The following is a 19,127-nucleotide window of genomic DNA, read 5'->3' on the forward strand; positions in this document are numbered from 1 at the left end:
AGGCTGCAGGTTTGGGCAGGTGAGGAGCTCCGCTCCCGGGGTGCAGCCGATGCGGCAGGTGGGCTGAGAATCAGGCCCAAGCACCCTGGTTCGTTAGGTGCGTACTGGGCAGGGATGGGGGAGCTGCGTTCATGGAGCTCCAGGCGGCGGGGGGGAACGGGTGCCGGGCAGCAGGACTGTCAGCCCCACAGGGCCATGCTTCCCCCTTTCCGACACCAGCCGTCAGCCTCTGTCCGTGTCGCGCCAAAGCGACAACTCGGGGCTCCCATGTGCACAGGGACCCACCTGCAGGGTCTGGCCCGGGATTCTCCCTCCTCTTGCCGGGGAGTGGGGGTGGGCTCAGCAGACATCCCTGAGCGCTGGGGAACCATCCAGGGCCCCTGGTCTCTCCTGTGGGGCCAGAAGAGGGGTCAGGTCAGGGTCAGATTTTCAAACAGCTCCAGGCCGATCCCTCAATCCGTGGAGCCCTCCAACCTGGGAACCTTTCGCAGCCTAGCCTTGGGGAGGGCAGCCCCTGCCCCCCTGCCCCTAGCTCCCAGGGGACGCCTGCGGCTGCACTGGCCTCCAGGGGCTGGCGCTGCAGCAGGGGATCCTTGTCCAGTCGGCAGGTGGAGGGGGGAGAGCCCAGCTCCTGCCCCCTGCCCCTAGCTCCCAGGGGACGCCTGCGGCTGCACTGGCCTCCAGGGCCTGGTGCTCCAGCAGGGGATTCTTGTCCAGTTGGCGGGTGGGGGGGGGGGCGGCCCAGCTCCTGCCCCCCCAAAGAGGGGCTGCTCTGAGCCAGGTGTCACTGCTGAAGGATGCAGCTGCAGAACAACGGGCTTCTGTCAGAGCCGATCCATTCTGCAGGGAAGGGGGGAAGCTCCTACTGGCCCCCCCATAGCCACTCCCACAGATGCAGGCTTAACCCCAGCATTGCCCCCCCACCCCATGAGCCTTTTATCCCCAGCAGTGCCTGTGTCTCTCTAAACAGGACACCCTCCCTTTCCATGTAGATGGTCTAGTCTGTGCTCCCCCCGCCCGCTTGAATGAGATGTGCCCGGCCAGGTGCAGAAACAAGGGAGACCCTATAAATAGGGGTAGGCAGAGCAGTGGGGGGGACCATTGCCAGGGAGCAGGAGCAGGGGAGGGAGCTGGGCTGGGCTGGGCTGGGCTGGGCTGGCTGACAGGCACCCCCCCCCCCCCCCCCCCCCCCCCTTGCACAGCTGCTGCCTGCTGCTCGCTAACAGGCTGCTGCACCCGGCAGAGCCGCATCTTCCCTTTGCTCCAGGAGCTGGGGCTTGGCTGCATGTTTCCCCCTGAGGGTGGGGGGCTCCGTGGGCCCCAGGCCATGGAGTTCTGGAGCAGCCCTGCAGCCTACGATGAGGTGCCTGGGAGCCCGGCACTGGACAGCCCCGTGGATCTGATCACTAACGAGCTGGAGGAAGGTGGGAGCCAGGGCGAGTTGGGGGTGAGGGGTGCATTGTCGCGCTCTGCGGTGATCCTGCCCTGCTGTATGTAACCCCCCTGCTTGGCTACGGTTAAATCTGCCAGGCCCCATCCCGGGGGCTGTGCCGTGTGCTTTGCCCTGGCCAGGGTGGCAGGAGGCTGCTTCGGTTCATTGTCGCCTTGTCTTCCACTGGGTGCTATTGGGCTCTTTCCTCTGGTAGAGGAGGGTGGCAATTGGGGTCCATCCGGCCCAGCTGCTGCTTTCCCAAGGGTTTGGGCTGGCAGTGATGCCTGGGCAGTGCCCCCTGCATCTGTCCAGGGCTTCTGGCTGCGGGGTGGGCACCGTGTCGTCCGGGCGAGGTGTGTGTGGCACTGACTGGCCCTAGAGAGTATCAGGGGCTGTGGGCTGCCCTCCAGCCGAAGGCCCTCTGGGGAGTGCCAGGTTTTCCTGGACCCCTCTCCGATAAAGCTGGGGGCCCCTTCCTGGTGCTGGCACTGGCAGCCTGGCTGGAAATGTTGAGGGGGATGCAGGAGGCACCCACGTTCCCACTCCAGCCACCTGGCTGGGAGGCTGGCATCACATGGGGCCCAGCCGCTGCCCCGGTCCCCCCTCTGGCTCACAGCAGGGTGGCTGTTGGGGGGTCACGGGGCCTGGGGTGGAAGGCCCCTGGGTCCTGACTGCCGAGGGGCTCAGGGGTGGGGTGAGGGCGGGCAATGTGCTGTCAGGATGGCGCGGTGAATGCAGAGCTCTGAGATGGCACCGTAGACCCGTGGCTGGGGGGCTACAGTGGCATCTCCATGACCCCAAGGAGGAAGATCGTCCTTTCCCCACGAGCGCAGGTCCAGGGGCTCCTTGGGGGTGGGGGTTGGCTGAGAGCTGGAGGAGCAGTGGAGGGGAGGGCAGTTGATCTTGACACAGCTGTGGGGGCAGAGCTGGGGCTGGGGGGGGCAGGGTGCAGCCAGGGGATGGTGCTCGGTGTCCGACTTTCCGCATCCCCAAGCTTGATGGTTTTCTCTTGCCGAACAATGGCTGACAAGCGAATCTATCCCCAGGGGCTGGGTCCCTGGGGCTCCCGCTGCTGGGGCAGGCACCCACCCTATGCCTGGCCCATTCCTGATCTGGGGGGGTGGGGTCTGTATCTTGCCACGCAGCCTGCAGACCCCAGCAGCCGCCCGCGGCCTGTCACTCACTCACGCCTTAACGAAGCTCATGCTCTAATTATTTCCAATTATGGTTCAGCAGCCTGACAAGGCGCTGGGGGGGTCCCCTGCACAGACCGAGGCCCTGTTGGGCGAGGGGGCCGAACCTCTCAGATCCTGCCCCCACCCGCCATGCGGACGTGCCAGCCTGCATGCGGGCTGGGTGTTGGGAGCAGGGCGCGGTGCCCAAGGGGGCAGGGACGCGGGCGCCGCGTTGCGGGATTAGCCAGGTTGTTGACAAGACAGCAGCTGGGTGGAATGGGACAGGCTCTTCTGAGGGTCAGCAGGGGTGGGCATCAGGGGATGTGGGGGCATTGCCATGGCGACGTGCTGCCATTACGTCACTGCTGACCAGGGCAACATAATGGGATTTGTGGGATCTCTGAGCTTCTCCTGCTAACCCATTTTAGAGGCATCCCGGGCCCTGTGTCAGCCGGGCTTAGTGCTCTGGGTGGAGAGATTGCTTGCTGATCCTCTCAGCCCTCCCAGGCAGAGAGTCCCTGCTCAACAGGTGGGGAAACCGAGGCACGCAGCTGGGATGCTTTGTCTCCACGGCCTGCTTGGCAAGTCAGTGATAACCTTGCAAATGGAACCCAGGAGTCCTGGCTCCCAGCGCCCCTTCTGGAACCACTAGAGCCCATGTCCCTTACAGAGCCGGGGATAGAACCCAGGAGTCCCAGCTCCCAGTGGCCCTCCTGGAACCACTAGAGCCCACGTCTTTTTCAGAGCCGGGGGTAGAACCCAGGAGTCCCGGCTCCCAGTGCCCTTCCTGGAACTACTAGAGCCCCATGTCCCTTACAGAGCTGGGGATAGAACCCAGGAGTCCCGGCTCCCAGTGGCCCTCCTGGAACCACTAGAGCCCATGTCCCTTTCAGAGCTGGGGATAGAACCCAGGAGTCTTGGCTCCCAATGCCCCTCCTGGAACTACTAGAGCCCCCATGTCCCTTACAGAGCCGGGGATAGAACCCAGGAGTCCCGGCTCCCAGTGGCCCTCCTGGAACCACTAGATCCCACGTCCCTTTCAGAGCCGGGGATAGAACCCAGGAGTCCTGGCTCCCAGCGTCCCTTCTGGAACCACTAGAACCCATGTCCCTTTCAGAGCTGGGGATAGAACCCAGGAGTCCTGGCTCCCATGCCCCTTGGTGGGGCGCCTCCTGTTTCTCTAGTTCCTCCCTCAGGAGCCCGATGTGCTCTTTGGCAGCTTTTCCTGGCGGTGTCAGCAGAGCTAGTGCTGGTGGGTCAGAGCCCCCGACCCCTCGCCATGGTGCAGGCCCCTTCTGCTTCCCTGCCTCTCTGGGGCGTCTCTCCCCTGCGCCCGGCTGTGTCCAGCCTCCTTGCTGCTGCTTAGGAAGGTCCTGAGGACATGTTGGCTCCACTTAATGTCAGCATGGCAGGCAGTGACTGTTGCTTAGGCAACTTGCCTACGTCTGCCTGGGCCCGTGGCAGCTCGCAGGGCTGGTGCTCGGCTGGCACCTCTCTACTCTGCAGCAGCTTGGGGGGCTGGGGGCTCAGGGCAGCAGGTGCCAGGGATGGCAGCAAGCACAGGCCAGAAAGGGGTCGATCGGCCTGGCTGGCTTGTGCTGAGACCCAGCAGGGTGTAGTCGAGGGGGTCTCTAATGGGGGGCTATGCCAGGGATCGGTCTGGCTGGCTGGGAGATTGGGCCGTTCTGTGGTGCTGCAGGATAGGGAGGGTGGGGAGAGCTGGGGACTGGGAGCCAGGACTCCTGGGTTCAACTCCTGGCTGCTGATTCTGTTCCCTTGGGCAAGTCCAATTCCCTGCTTGGTGCCTCAGTTTCTCCATGCACAGAGCAGGGACAATCCTGACCCAGCCCCCAGAGAGTGGAGCCTCCTGAACTCTGAGGTCAGGGAGATCCCATGATGGCTGGCGCTGGAGCAGAGCTGGGGGAGGTGCTTGCTGGGGAACAGGTTTCTGTCCTGTGCGGTTGAGGGGAGGCTGTGGGGCCTGCTCCCTGCCTCAGTTACCCTTTGCCTCTGCTTCAGCCTCTCTGTGAGCCTGGCACTTCCTCGAGAGCTGGGACCCTCTCCAGGCCAGGCAGTGGGAGCTTTGCAAGCAGCTGGGCATGTAGAGTCCTGCCTGGAGTTCCCGGCTTGCCAGACAGATGGGGTGATGTGGGACAAAACTCCTGAATATCGGGACAGCCCTGATTTTATCGGGACGTCTGGTCACCGTACTGGCAGAGCAGGCCGGGTGAGCGCCCATGGGGCTGGCACAGAGCAGCGAGCATCCCTCTAGCTGCAGGGGCCCTCTGGGGTGGGGGAGCTGGGCTGTGGGCTGGGAACTGGGCATCTGTCTATTGCAGCCATTCCACTTGTCTGGCAATGGAGCTGGCCTGAGACTTGCCAAAGCTCATTGCAGTAGTGAGCTGAGCCGGGTTGGAACCCAGGTGAAGTTTCCTGGCTGCACCTGCCCCCGGCTCCAGGGAGAAACGAGGGGGGGCAGGCGGGAGACAGATGGGAAGTGGCGTGGCCTGGGGAGCCTGGCAGTGCTATAAATAGAGGCTAGTGGAGCCGAGCAGTTTCCGGCCCGGCCCTGTGCCGGGATGTCGCTTCCAATCCCGTCTCCACGGCCTGGATTCTTCCATTCCCTCCGGCCCCACTGAGCTTGGTCTGACCAATGTCCCGCCGGGACACCCCAGCTGAGCGCAGCATCCGGAGTGTGTGGGTGGGGGAGAACTAACCAAGCTCCACCAGTGAAGTGTGTGTAGGGGAAGAGCATTGAGGGGGGCAGGAGCTTCTGTTTAACTTTGGGCTTTGCTGAGGCCTTGGCAGATGGCTCCTGCCATGACGCCTCTGCTCAGCTACCTGCCCATGGGGACCCATCTCCTTAACACCTCCCCAAGTCAGCGGCATCAGGGTGTGAGGGGTTAGATCCTTGTACAAGCATCTGTCTTAACCTGCCATGGAGGTTCCTAGTAGCCACATCTAACATCTGTTCCCTGCCACGCTCTTGGTCGCCCTTGCAGCAGTGAGTTCCACAGGCAAACGGTGCATTGCACAACTAACACGCTCCCTCTCTTCAGTTACAGACGGGCTTTGGCCCCCATCCCCATGGTGTGTGAGCACAGCACAATCTTCATTGCATTTATCCTCACAGCCCCTGCCCTGTTATCCGCATTGTACAGATGGGGAACTGAGGCACAGAGAGTTGGAGTGTCTGGACCAAGCACACAGGGCCCTGTGACAGAGCAGGGACTCGAACCTGGTCCCCAATCAGTGCTCTAACCACTGCACCACCCTTCCTCCCTCTGTTTCACTAAACACCACCTGCTTCTAGCGTGCTGTGGGGGAGCACTGGCTTCCCTCTCCTTGTTCCAGGATGCACCCCAGGGATTGCCTTCCTGCCTTCCTAGGCACTCCTGCTCTTGCACATCCTGTCCTAAAGCTGTAGTTTGCGTTGGCTGGGCAGCTGATAGCTTCACCCCAGAGATGGCTGCATTTCAGTGGGAGGTGAAGTGACCCATTCCAGGGGAGCTAGGAGGCTTGGTTATCCTTGGATGAAGAGGGCTGGTGAAGCTGATGTGATGCGGAACCAACCTTCTTTCTTTCTTGCTGTTTCACAGTTCTCTGTTCTGAGCGGGTCGGCAGAATCACAAAGACCTACCATGATCTTGACGCGGTGACCAACCTGCTGGAGGAGGTAGGTGGAGCTGCTTCCTCTTCCTTGACTGAGGTCTCTGCTCCTCCCCAGAGGTGATGGCAAACCCATATGGTGCCCTGCTGGGTCAGAAATGCCTTGAGAGGCTCCTGGCTTGGGATAAGAGGGCCCTGGGCATGGGGCAGCAGTTCTGGGAGGATGGGCTGGAGACTGGTCAGTGGGCAGGGAGGGGTCAGATGTGGGTGGGGAGGGAGAAAGTGTGTAAGGGGGTGGGGGGTTGGGTAAAGTGGAGAGGGGCCAGTCTGGGGGTGGGATGGGGACCTGCTTGCTTGCCCCAGTTAACAGCAGCCTGTCGTCTCCTCCCTGTCCCCACAGAAGGAGCGGGACCTGGAGCTCGCGGCCCGGATCGGGCAGTCCCTGCTGAAGCAGAACCGGAGCCTGACGGAGCGAAATGAGCTCCTGGAGGAGCAGCTGGAGCTGGCCAAGGAGGAGGTAAAGGCCCCCAGTGGGCTCGTGTGGGAAGCAGGGCCCCCAGACTCCACGTACCAGCTGGTGAGCCAGCTTCCCCCAGGCTGCCCTGCAAGCCTATCCCAGCCCTGCCCCCTGGGGCCCATCCCATCCGCAGTGTCTGCAGTGAGGGGGCAACTGTCTGTGATGGGGGAGTTTGGGGGGGCGCAGTGCAGGGGCCCCATGTATTGGTACCACCCTGGGCTGAGGTCAGGCTGGTGACCTGGCCCAGCTGCTTCCCCCACGTGAGTGGGAGTCCCCCGGGGACCCTGCCCAGCCTCCCTCACCCCCTGTTGTGCCCAGTTTCCCCTCTCATCTCCTCCCAGGTTGCCCAGCTGCGGCACGAGGTCTCCATGCGGGATGACCTGCTCCATCTCTACACCAACACCGTGGAGGACAGCGAGCCAGCCACAGTCACTGCCACGCCGTGAGTGCCCCGGGGGCCCTGTTCCCAAGGCTGGGGCCGGGGGGAGACTCTGCCCTTGGCTAGCTCATTGCAGGACGGCTCATGCCTCACTCGCTCCACAGAGCCACGTCCTGCCTGGCCTGCAGCGGGGCCCCCATCTCCCGGGCTCAGCGACTGAACCCTAAAGCCTCGGCCCTGGAGCTGTCAGCTGGGACCTGCCCTGAGGGGAAGCTCCTTAGACCGGAGCAGCTCTGCTGCCTTCTCCCATCAGCTGGGTGCAGGAAGGGCCTTGGGTCCCTTTTCCTCCCTCCTGGGGATGGCCCCTGGCCCATCTCCGAGTGGCACTGGGGGTTTATGGGCCCCTCTCCGGGATGCTGCCCCCTTCCGGGGGCGGGGGTTGTGGAGCCGTACAGGCTGCCTCCCTGCCCAGTGACAGAGGGGGCTGGGTGCCCGGGCTGCGGCTGCTCACGACCCCTCTGCCTCCCAGGCTGCGGCGGAACGAGTCCTCCCTGTCCCTGCAGCAGCACATCCAGTACGACCTCCTGCAGCAGAAACTCAGGGGCCTGGAGGAGGAGAACCAGAAGCTGCGTCTGGAGGTGAGAGCTGGGGGAGCGGGGTGCTCTGGGCTGGGCTGGGGTGGGGTGGGGGGTGCTCTGTGCTGCCGTGGGCTGGGCTGCGCTGGACTGGTGGGTGGGGGGTGCTCTGGGCCAGGCCAGGCTGGGCTGGCGGGGGGTGTGGGGCGGTGCTCTTGGCCAGGCTGGGCTGGCGGGGGGCAGGGGTGCTGTGGTGCTCTGGGCCAGGCTGGGCTGGCGATGGCCAAGGTGGGGGTGGTGTGGTGCTCATAGGAAGAGGCAGCCGGTGACCTGGCGGGTGGGGGGATCCTTGGCCCCAAGGGAGCTCTGTCCCAGCCGCCCTCCCTGCCCACCCCTAGCTGGCAGCTGAGCCCCCATTGCTCCTGCCCTGGTGCTGCGGGCGAGGCGGGGGCTGTTCCCCATCGGACGCCCTGCAGAGCCGGGACGTGTTGTGGAGCCGGCGTGGGTGGGGGCTGGTCACGGTGTGGTTAACGCTCCTTATCTCTCCCCCAGGCCACCAGCATCGCCACGGAAACCTGCCAGTATGAGGACCAGGAGCAGCAGCTGATGCTGGACTGCGTGGAACAGTTCTGTACGTCGGCGCCGGGTCAGGGGGCTCTTTGGGGAGGGGGCTGCAGTGGCCTTCCTTCGGGGGCCAGTCCATGCATGGCTGTGAGCTCTCCCCATCTCAGACACCTCCGGTCTCCATGGGCCATGGCTGGGCTGGATGGGTGCCCCCATGGGCCTGGCTCCCTGCTCAGTAGCTAATCTTCTGCCCCCTCCCTCCAGCTGAAGCCAGCCGGCAGGTGGTCTCTCTCTCTGAGGAGCTGGCCCGCAAGACCGAGGACACAGCCCGGCAGCAGGAGGAGATCAGCCAGCTCCTAGCCCAGATCGTGGACCTGCAGCAGAAGTGCCGCACGGTGAGTGCCTGATGTGGGGCTGGGGAGCGCCCTGTGTCTGGCTGGCTGTTGGGGCCTCTCCCTGGAGTTGGGGGGTGGTGGCAGCCCTGACCTGCTGTGTCTCCCCCAGTACGGCGTGGAGCTGGAGGAGCTGCAGCAGCATCTGGCCATGACGAAGGCGTCTCAGCAGAACCTGCGGACTGAGGTGAGTCCCTGGTGCTCAGCGCTCAGCCGCTGCTGCTCCATCCACTGGCCTTACCCCTGGGCAGGCCCAGACTCCCTCTAAGTGCTGGGGGTGGGGGAGCAAAGAGCATGGGACATGGGTGCTGCTGCCATGCTGTGGGTGATGAGGTGTCGGGCCCTGCTCCCCCCGCCCTGACCCCTGTCCTGTGCCCACGCAGATGCAGGACCTGCAGGAGAAATACGCCGAGTGCGAGGGCATGCTGCATGAGGCCCAGGAGGAGATCAAAAACCTGCGAACCCGGAACCTCCCCAGCAGCAGCCTGAACCGCTACAGCCTGCTGCCCCTGGTGAGTACGGCTGCAGGGCACTGGGCTGCACCGCCATGGGGAGATTCCCATCCTGGGGACTACCGCGGTCCCGCATGTGGGTCTGGCAGTACTGGTGGGTTGGAGCTGTGCTCCTGGGGGCTGCTGCCCCAGGGTGAGCTGGGCATTGTGCCACGTGAATGACTGGACTGCCCAGGCCTGTTGCACCAGCCCCAGGGGGAAGCCGGCATGGCCCTGCCTTGCAGGGATATGAGGGATGCATGAGTGTGGCATGTTGGGCACATCTGTGCTGAGCTCTGGGTCCTGGTGCCCAGGGGTGGTTGGCTCTGGGCTGCCTGGCAGCTGGCATTTCCCCTTGCCGGCCCCATTGGGATGCCACGTGCTCTCTGCCCGCAGGACTCGCTGGCTGCAGAGATCAAAGGGATCACGAGGAAAGGAGCCGACAGCTCATCCTCCTCGGAGTACCAGTGAGTCTCCTTCGCGCTGTGGGGCTGGGCCCGTGGGGCGGGGGAGCCGGCTGGCTCCCAGGGTGCAGGCTTAGCTGCAACTCATGGACGCAGTGAACCTGACATGAGTGGATTCATGTGATGGATGGGGGCTGACGGGGTGTCCCCTGGGCCCAGATGAGCGCTGGGGTGGCCAAGCCCCCCATTGATGCTGTCTGGTGTGGGGGGAGGGGGCAGAGGCCTGGGCCAGGGAATCCCACTGATGGGCACTGTCCCCTCCCAGGAGCTACAAGCGGGTGTTCGAGACGGTGAAGGTCGTGAACCAGGCAGTCAAAGCCAAGTCGCGTGCGGAGTCACCCCAAAACCTGCCCGGCTCCAAGCTGTCCTCTGCCCTCCCCTCGGCAGGGTGCAGCCGGGTCAGCACGCCCCGCACCAGCTACTACGGGTCAGACAGCGCCAGCCTGGCCCTGGAGAACCTGGAGAGCGGCCTGTAAGTGGCCCCCCTTCGACAGCTGGGAGGGCGGGTGCCATGCACCGGTGGGCAGGGGTCAGTTGGGGCTTCCACGCTTCCCCCCGAAAAGTCTGTGCTGGGGAGGGACGCCAGGGGGCGGGGGTGCAAACATCCACACCCACCCCATACCTGATCCCTGCTGGGCTCTCCGGAGAGGTGCTCTCCTGGGTCCCCTGGCTGATCCTGACACACACCAGTATAACAGGACCCCTGACGGGACTGGAGCAGCGTGGTTGGGTCTGGCTGTGCCACAGTGGGGTGTAGCTGGCGTGTGCCAGGACCCAACCCAGCGAGGGGCTAATGGAGAGGAAGGGTCTATTCCATAGATGATGACAGTGCACTAGTCAGCTGAGCCAGCTTCTCACCCCCTGCGACACGGTGTGAGTGCCCCATGCACTGGGGTGGTGCCCAGGGGCACAGTGTGGGTGCCCCAGCCAGGGCACTGTTTGGCCATCCTCAGGGCACACCCGGCTGCAGGGCTGAGCTTCCAGGGCCCATCCCAACTATCTCCTTCCTTGCGGCAGGGGTGAGGAGAAGCTGCGGGGCACCCCGGGCACCCCAGGCAGGCATGACCTGGAGGCAGCGCTGCAGCGTCTGTCTGCCCGCCAGGAGAGCCACGCCTCGGAGCGCTCCTTCTTCGAGATGGAGCGCGAGCAGAAGCTGAACCAACTGGCTGGGGACGTGGAGAGCTCCAGCGGCTTCCTCACGCCCAATGACAGCATCTTGTCCACCGGTACCAACTACTCGGGCAGCTCGGAGCACACCGGGGGCTCCAGCTTCTCCCTCGGCTCCCTCTCCTATCTGCCGGACAAGCTGCAGATCGTCAAGCCCCTGGAAGGTGAGTGAGGGGAACAAGTGGGCCTGGGGCACCTTGCGCGGAGGGAACAGGCCAGATTTGGGCTCGGGCCCAAGGGGAGCAGCTTGGCGGAGCTGCCTGCATCAGCCTTGGGAGTTAACTGTTGTGTTAACTGAGATGGACTAACTAAGCCAGTCACTGGACAGCATTAAACAGCCTTGAATGAGGGCCAGGGCTGGACATCCGGAGCCCGCAGCCTGCGAAGGGACAGATGAGTGTTGTGCTTATAACAGCAGGCGGGATCCACACACACACACGGCCCCCCTGTGTACAGTGGTTTTTTCTTTTTAATTTTTTTATTGGGACTAATGAGTTTTGCACTGTTATGCTGTAATTAATTGTTTGACAAGTGCTCATTTTTAAACTTTTTTTATGAAGTTGTTTAGGGAGTTACTCCAGGCTGGCTTTGATCACAGCTATTTTGTCCCCTTTGGTAGATGCCTGTCTTATTTTTAGAGTTGTTAATTTGCCATCCTCTGACATTTCCATAGGGACGTGTTGCAATCTCTTGGTGCCCTTACATTTGTCCTCGGTTCCTTCTCGAACCTCTGGCCTGGTGAGGCCTTTACACTTATCTTCTAACAGCCACGTTCCTCATTCATACAACACAGGCTTGGTTCACACAGCATTCGGACAGGAACATCAATCATTGCATTGTTTTACGTATTTTAAAATGCTAAACCTACAACAAAGTGGTGACCCTGAAAGGTCTGTTACTGCCTTGAAATCAGCTCAGATTCTGGCTGATGTATCTTTACTAATGGCCACTCTCGGTCACTTCTTTCTGCTTTCAGGAAGGGTGGCTGGCAGGATATGATCAGATCATACATTAATACGTGCTACATTATCTTCTTTAGCCTTTATTCTAAATTATACAAAATACAAACATAAAAATCCTCCCACTACAGGAGGTGGCAAAGTGGTTAAAGCCTCTGACGTGGAAGGGGTCAGTGAGGTGTTCAGTGGAACAATTTTTGTTCTCTCCCTTTGGCTGGGGAGTTCTAGCAGGGAACCCCCTAGTGTGGCAGGGTCTCAGTGGGTAACACCTGACCAGCAGGGAAGGAAGTCCGCAGCAAGGAGTTGGACTTTCACAGCAGCCACAAGGAAAGCTCCAACACCGTTTCATCCCAGGAGGTCTGGGGTTCAGCTGGAGCCGGGAGAGGTGGTGATGTCTCTGGCCCAGTCTGCTCAGGGGGTCTCTGCATTAGGATGCAGATGGCCCAGGGTCCCTGGAGTAGGGTGTGTGGGGGGGGGGGGGGGGGGGGNGGGGGGGGGGGGAGGGATAGCAGCCGTAATGGTGAAACTAGCATCAGGAGCCCCTTTCTTCTCTTGTCTTTCCCCCAGAAGTATTTCCTTGAGGCCCCAAAAGAGCATCGGGGAGGGGAGGGGAACAGCCTGTCCCCTTATTTGTCCCACACTTATGCCTAATACCCAGCACCCTGTTTTGGGTCCTTCATTTCTGGTTCCACCATCTTCTGTTTTTAATGAAACCAGTTTCAATGCAGTCCTTGAGGTCAGTCTGCAGGCCTGTCTGTCCGGAGTCCAGTCTATCGGTCTCTGTGGCCTTTTCCCGTTGCCAGTCAGCAGCCTTGGTTACTGTGACACTTGGTGAACTTTCACTCCCAGCTGAGCTCACAGTTTAAGACCCAAATTCTCCCCCTGGTGTCGTCCCCCCCACTCCCCTTCCCCAGGAGCCAGCTGGGTGCTGTGAACACGGCTGCCCTCCAAGGGCTAGGCTGGGCAGGGCAGAGCCGCGTCATCGTTGCTGGGTCTCCTGTGTTGCAAGCCTGGGACGTTCCCCTGCTGCAGGAGGGGGCTTGGGGAGGGCTCTGCACTGGGCCCCTGGCGGCAGGGGACGGAGCTGAAGGCTGGAGATCTGCATGGCTGGTGTCTGTCCCCAGGCTCGGTGACTCTCCACCACTGGCAGCAGCTGGCGAAGCCCAACCTGGGCGGGATCCTGGACCCCCGGCCCGGCGTGCTCACCAAAGACTTCCGGCAGCTGGACGTGGACCTGGAGGAGGTCTACAACCTGAACGACCTGGAGGAGGATGAGGTGGACCTGAGCGCCTTCCCGGCACTCGCTGCCTCCACACCGTCCAAAGCCAAGGGCTGCTCCAGTGGTGAGCGGGGGCCAATGGGGAGGGGAGGGGACCCTGAGCCAGCAGCTGGTGGGTATCGGCCTGGCTAGTGGGACTCGCCCTGTCCCCTGCTGGGATGCGACAAGGCTGGTCCTTTGCTCCAACCCATCCGGGTGCTTCCAGGACTTGCCCCATCCCCCCAACCCCTGCCACCGTCTCTCCTTCCCGTGTCTGTCTGCATGTCCAGCTTGTCTGGGTCATCCCCACGTGGATGCTGCGCCTGGCCGTCTCTCCAGTCTCTTGCTGGGCAGCTGTGCCAGGGCCTGAGAGACTTTCTCCCCCCAGTCCCCGTGGGGCGCTCCGGCCCCCCAGACGCCTTTGTTCTCTTGCCCAGGGAGCTGCTCTCATGTGCCTGGTGCTGCAGGAAATGGGCTGTGCGGAAACATCAGCTTTGGTCCTCGAATCTCTGCCCCTGGCTGGGGTCCCCCTGGAGCCCTACAGAGCCCGTGGCTCTCTGAGCCAGCCGGGGTCCCTGCACCAGCCTACTTCTGCCTCTGTTCCGTGCCGACGCACTGGGGGCCTGTGTCGTGCTGCAGGCAGAGCCCCAGGCCCCTGGGTTTTGTCTCTTTGTGCCCAGGTCTCTGTCCATTTCCCCCCCATACATTAACCCCGTGTCTCCTGTCCATGCCAGTGTTCCACTCCTCCATTAACAACCTCCCCCAGACTCCATCTACATTCACCATCACCACCTGCCGCATCTTACACCCCAGCAAGGAGATCACCATGGTGACGCCCAGGTAAGACATTCAGGGCCCCACCCTCCCACCCCCATTGCCTCCCTGCAAACCAATCACCCCCTCTCTAACGGTCTCCTTTTCTCCCCCCCGCCCCCGCCTCGGGCTGCTCTATGGCTCCTGGTTCTAGGCAGCGACACTCCTGGGGCAGGCGCCTCCTGCAGTCCCTGACGCTCTGAGGCGCTCAGTGTGAACGTAAGAGTCCCTGTATCATGCTGGCAGAGCCGGGCACAGCAGCCCCACAGACACCGAGCACGGGGGCAGGGTGCGTGCACACTGCAGGAAGGATCCCCCCTGCTGCCTGTCTGGGTGGGATCCCAGGGGGCAGCTGCTGGAGGGTGACCAAGGGGGCTATTGCCAGCTGCCCCCTGCTCTGGGTCAGGACTATGCTGTCCCCCAAGTCTGCCCCCCTGCAGGCTGCAAGGTGTGAGTGGGATTACCGCTGGACTGGACTGCAGAGGCTGGGCCAGGCTGCTCCTCCCCACGTGCCCCATTGCGTCGCCCCGTGACTGCGTGGGGATTCAGAAACTGGTGCACCCAGGTGTCCCTGTCACGTGGGTAGGGTACTAAGAAGCCCTGCTCCCTGAGGAACCAGTGGGTGGCTGCTCCTGGCCGGCCGATGAGCCCGTCGGAGCTGGGAATGGGCAGCTGCTGCCTCCCATGAGATGAAGGGAGTTCTGTGCAGCCCAGGAGTCGGATCTCTGCAGAGACCTGGCACTGGCTGTGACATGAATGAGCGATTGGACAGCAGGAGCCAGCCCCCGCGGGCTGAGATTCCCAACATGCCAGGGGCCCTGGCAGTGTCATGCAGCGTGTAGGTCGTGCCCCTCCTGCACTTGGCAGGAGCAACCTGGGTTCAGCCTCTGCCTCTGGGGAGCACCAACTAACCCACTAACCAGTAGCTGCCTGGACACAGGATGTGCCATTAACCCACCCTCCCTTTTCTCTCTAGGTCTAAAGACACTAACATGGCTGGCACCGGGCGGGAGGTGCTGCCCCCAGCAGGGCAAGGGGGTCCCACACTCGCTGTAGGCTCTCAGCACCTTGTGACTTGGCTAAGAGGGAGTGGGGGTGTTGGCTGCTGCAGGTTAATTCTAAAGGATTCGTTAAGCAAACGAGCTAACAGGACCAGTGCCTGGAGAGAGGAGCTTCTTGCCCAGGGCAGAGCTACTGTGGGTGGGGGGCGGGTCAGGGACTCTGAACAGACAGTTCTCACCCAGGGCTGCACTGGGGCAAATCCCTTCAGTGCTGGCAGTGGGCATTTGCAAGGGCTGCAGGGGGCTTGGCCGGAGCAAACTGTTCACACTGCGCCGGGCAGGGAGCCGGTGGCACCTGGACAGTCAGGGCCCAGTGTGAGTCAGAGACAGAGCCAGGAGTCCAGAGCTGGGTGTGTGAGAATGGGGCACGCCAGGTCAGGGCACTGTGGGGAAAGTCACCCCAGAATCAGCTCCTCTTTCCTGGCCCCGGCTCCGCCTGTGGGGCTGCCACCTCCTTGTACTGACCAGCTCTGTCCCCTCTCTCCTCTCCCAGTCTTTATAATACCGTCGTGCCCTCTTGTGGGCCCTTTGAGAGGCTGAGAGCCGCCAGCCCCATGCCCCAGGCGCTGGAGCCTGGCCCCCGGGCACCTCTCGGACTCGTCACGCTGCTGCTGGAACACGGCATCTCGGCCTCGGTGTGGGCTGGCAACGCCCTGGCTGCGCTGCGGGCGCCGGAGCCCCCCTCCTGGCTCTCCCCCTTGAGGGAGCAGTGGGACAGCCTAGGGGGAAGGTCTCGGGGCAGCTCAGGCTTGGCTCAGCCCTTCCTGAGGGCCCCCGAGCTGGATGACAGCAGGGCTGCTGGGCCCAGCGGAGCCGAGAACAAGAGCAACATCTTCAGCTGGAACCTGGTGGAGAAGCTGAAGAGACTCAGGCTGGACAAAGTGGTGGCCAGAGGAGAGGCCTCCTTCCAGGGCACAGGGGAGGGCAGACAACCCGCCGGGGCGCCGGCCCCCACCACACAGCCATGAGCTGGTTCTTGGGACTCTGCCCTGACGGGGAGCCTGTGAGCATCCTGGCTGGGACATGATGCCCTGCAGAACAACATGGCTCCTACCTCGGCCTCCCCATCACCCTCTCCCCAGAGCCCTTTCCAGCCAGCCAGGAGCTGGTGGAGGTGTGTGTGGTGGGGGGTGAGAGCAGTGATCTGTCTGGGTCTTGGCTGCTGGCGGGAGCTGGGCTCAGCAGAGGGGTCTGCTCTGTCATCTTAATTTATTTCCAGCCACAGGTGATGGGGGTGAGGTGACCATTTTCTGAGTGGCTGTGATAACAGGTGCATCAGTTGCTGCAGTTTAATAGGCACCTGGGATCTCTGCCGCTGAGCTGGGAGTAGGGCACGTGTCCCCTGGGGGGCTCAGGCTGCCCTATAGCACCCCCGCCCCGGTGCAGCAGGTCTCCCGCATGCCCTGTGATAAGGGGGTGAGGATGGGGACACTGCTGAGCTGGAACTCAGCCTTGGCCTCTAACGTTGGCTCTGGTCTCTTGGAGCCGGGCTGTTCTCCCAGCACTAGCAGGGGGAGCACTGAGTGCATGCTGGGGCCGGGGGGGCCTCGGTACAACTAGTGCTGCCCGTCCTGTCTCAGAGTGATCCACTGGCCTGTCCTCCCCCCTGCTCCCTCTGCAGGACAGCAGCATTTCAGCCTCCGCTGCTCCTGGGGGGCTGCGGGGGTCAGGAAGCTCGGGCTGAGGCAGCGGCTCTGCAGAGGGAAGTGTTGCTCAGCCCCTGCTCCTAGGGGCTCTAGCCACCTCCCCAAGCCCTGCACTTGCCTTCAGCGGAAGATGGTGGGCACAGATTTGGGAGGGGGGTGTCTGCCCTTGGAACTGCAGGCAGGGAAGTGGCTCAGATCTGTGGTTTGTGAGGTGGTGTCACTGCCTGAGTCCCCTCCCCACACTCGCTCTTAGCCGAACGCGGGGGGTACAGGGGAAGGCCGGGTCCTGCGGCCGTGCCTGTCCAGGGGAGGGGGCTTAGGCCCTAGATGAGGAACAGGCACTGTTATTCCTGCTGGGGAGGGGGCAGTGACACTCTTAGGGACGTGTCAGGCCCTTGGAACAGCCTGAGGGTCGGGCCTGGCTGCGGGGGGAAGAAATCTGCTCCCCTGGAGGGCAGGGAGGGGGTCAATGCAGGATGTGCTGCTCTGCTGTTAATACTGGACAATAGCAGAACGGCCCAGCCCTGCCCAAGCAATTCTGTCCTGAGTCCCTGGACCAGGCTGTGCTCAAATCCCCAGGCGGGCAGGGCAGGGTTGTGTGATTTCCTGCCCCCCAGCAGGGCACGGCCCGGGGCCAGCACCGACCTGTCATCTTAAAACACTGAGATTTTTAAACAACTGTTTTGTCTTCTACCAATAAACTAAGCTACTGAGAAGGCTCCGCCCCTTCCCTGCAGAGCGGGGCCTGTATGCTGCTGCGGGGTAGTCGCTGTTGCATGCACATCTGCTGCTCCCAAAGTCCTGCTGTTCTCGATACGTCTCTGCACTAGCTGGTGTTGTCCCCCCCCAGCTCCCCCCAGCTGTGTCTTTCTGGTGAAATAAACACAATGTGATCAGAACTGGCTCCAGCCTGGTGTTTGCGGGGCCTGGGGGTCCTGACACCTCAAGCACTGGGTTTGCTGAGGCTGATGGGCCTGGCCATGACAAGAGCCCAGCAGTGGGGTGGTCTCTGGAACTGCCCCCATGGGCTCAGCAAAGCAGGGGTGAGGCAGGGGGTCGGCAGGGTTGGCTGCTGCTTTTCAAAGGCCGGGCCCTTGTTTTCCCTCTTGCCAAGTTGCACCGTGCGAAGGGTGCAAAGGTGAACCTGCCCTGGCTGCAGGCACCTGCAGGTGGGGGGCGGGATGGTGCTTGTGTCACGCCCCCCCAGGCACCTGGACTAAAGCAGCTCCCACTGCTGACCCATCCTGCAGTGAGGGTGGCTGCTTGGAGGGATTGATTGAAACACCCCTGCCAGCATGACACAGACACCTACACCCCTGCTTGGCCTGAGCTCAAAGCTCTTCTGAGCAGCCGCAATTACCCTGACAGGACTTGGCCCAGCAGCTGAGCTCGGGCATCCTCCACACGTCTAGGACCAGGGGCAGGGCTAGGGCCAGCGCCAGCGCTGACAATTTTATTAGGAGTCTTGCAACTGTCTTCCTTCAGCTCCAGCTCCTGGAGTCAGGGGATTGCTGGGCTTTCTCACCATGCATCCTGCTCTCTGGAAGCTCTTCTGGTGCCTCAGGGCTTGACCAGTGAGTCCTGAACATGCAGGGCGAGTGGGCATGGAAAGCAATGGGGCAGGGGTGGGGGCAGCTGCTGCGGGGGAGGATCCCTATGCCTGGTGGGGGGAAGCAACCCTCCCCCTCCACTTCAGGCCTTGCTGTCCAGGGAGCTGCAGCATGACCAGAACTCACCCTGCTGCCGGCTCCACCTGCTGCTGCTCTTCCTGCCCCTGCTCCGGAGGGTGGGAACCTCTGATGCCCCCTCAGCTTCCTCACCCCATCTTCACTCCACCCACCCCCAGCATTACCTTTCCCCTAGGGCACCAGCCCCCTCCCCCCACTGCAGGCTGCCCCCCTGCGGCCATAGAAGGGACTGAAGCCCCAGGCTGGGCCGTAGCTTTTTAATTAAGGGTGGGGCTGGGGGGGGAGGGGAGATTCTCTAGCTGTAGCTCCTCCCTCCTTTATTTTTAAAGTGAGTGGGGGGTGGTGGTGAAAGGAAGCACTGGCTTCAGCAGAATAAATTAACGTAAATTACTGGGTGTTGGCAACGGGATGGTGCTATGGACCGGAGGGGGCCCAGGGCCTTTGCAGCGGCCTACCCTGGGTTCAAGCCTGGCAGCCCAGGACTACCTGAGCCCCAGCAAACACCCACTGTTGCTTGCTGCACCTGGGCGTGTGGGGGGAGCTGCCCCAGCCCCATCCCTGCCCAGGAGCAAACAGGGACTGGGGTCGCTGGGTGGAAGCGAGTCCGAGGCTCCAGGACCACAGTGAGCTGCGTCCAATTCAATGGGAGAGCAAAACCCTCGGGGCTGATGGCTGCGACAGCAGCGTCCGTGGGGCTGTGGCAGTGCCCGGCCGGGGGGGTATGGGAGCAGCAGCTGGCTGTCTTCTCCAGCTGTGTCCTCAGCCCCTAAAGTCGCTCGTCCAGCCCCATCCACCTGGGAGAAGTGAGGCCCTGGGAGGGGACATGCGGCAGAACCCAGGTGCCCAGGCCCCCATCACGGTGCAGTGAGAACAGACACCACAGGGGTTGTGCTGAGCAGATTTTATTGGGGAGCAGCAGCAAAGGGCTCTGAAGACA

The 19,127-nt window shown here is 62.6% G+C and overlaps 1 protein-coding gene across 1 annotated transcript; it reads left to right on the forward strand.

Annotated features, from left to right (window-relative positions):
• Positions 1-1,280: 1,280 nt before the first annotated feature.
• HAP1 (huntingtin associated protein 1) lies at positions 1,281-15,928 on the forward strand. The gene is made up of 15 exons (XM_032788953.2): positions 1,281-1,424; positions 6,207-6,283; positions 6,617-6,733; positions 7,075-7,175; positions 7,642-7,750; positions 8,240-8,318; positions 8,516-8,646; positions 8,756-8,830; positions 9,027-9,155; positions 9,531-9,601; positions 9,864-10,070; positions 10,616-10,929; positions 12,849-13,067; positions 13,717-13,822; positions 15,350-15,928. Exons 1-15 carry the CDS (start codon positions 1,286-1,288, stop codon positions 15,822-15,824), a joined length of 2,349 nt encoding a protein of 782 aa, XP_032644844.1. The 5' UTR covers positions 1,281-1,285; the 3' UTR covers positions 15,825-15,928.
• Positions 15,929-19,127: the final 3,199 nt, after the last annotated feature.

Source organism: Chelonoidis abingdonii, chromosome 21 (genome assembly GCF_003597395.2).
Source record: "Chelonoidis abingdonii isolate Lonesome George chromosome 21, CheloAbing_2.0, whole genome shotgun sequence".
NCBI classification, from domain to species: Eukaryota; Metazoa; Chordata; order Testudines; family Testudinidae; genus Chelonoidis; species Chelonoidis abingdonii.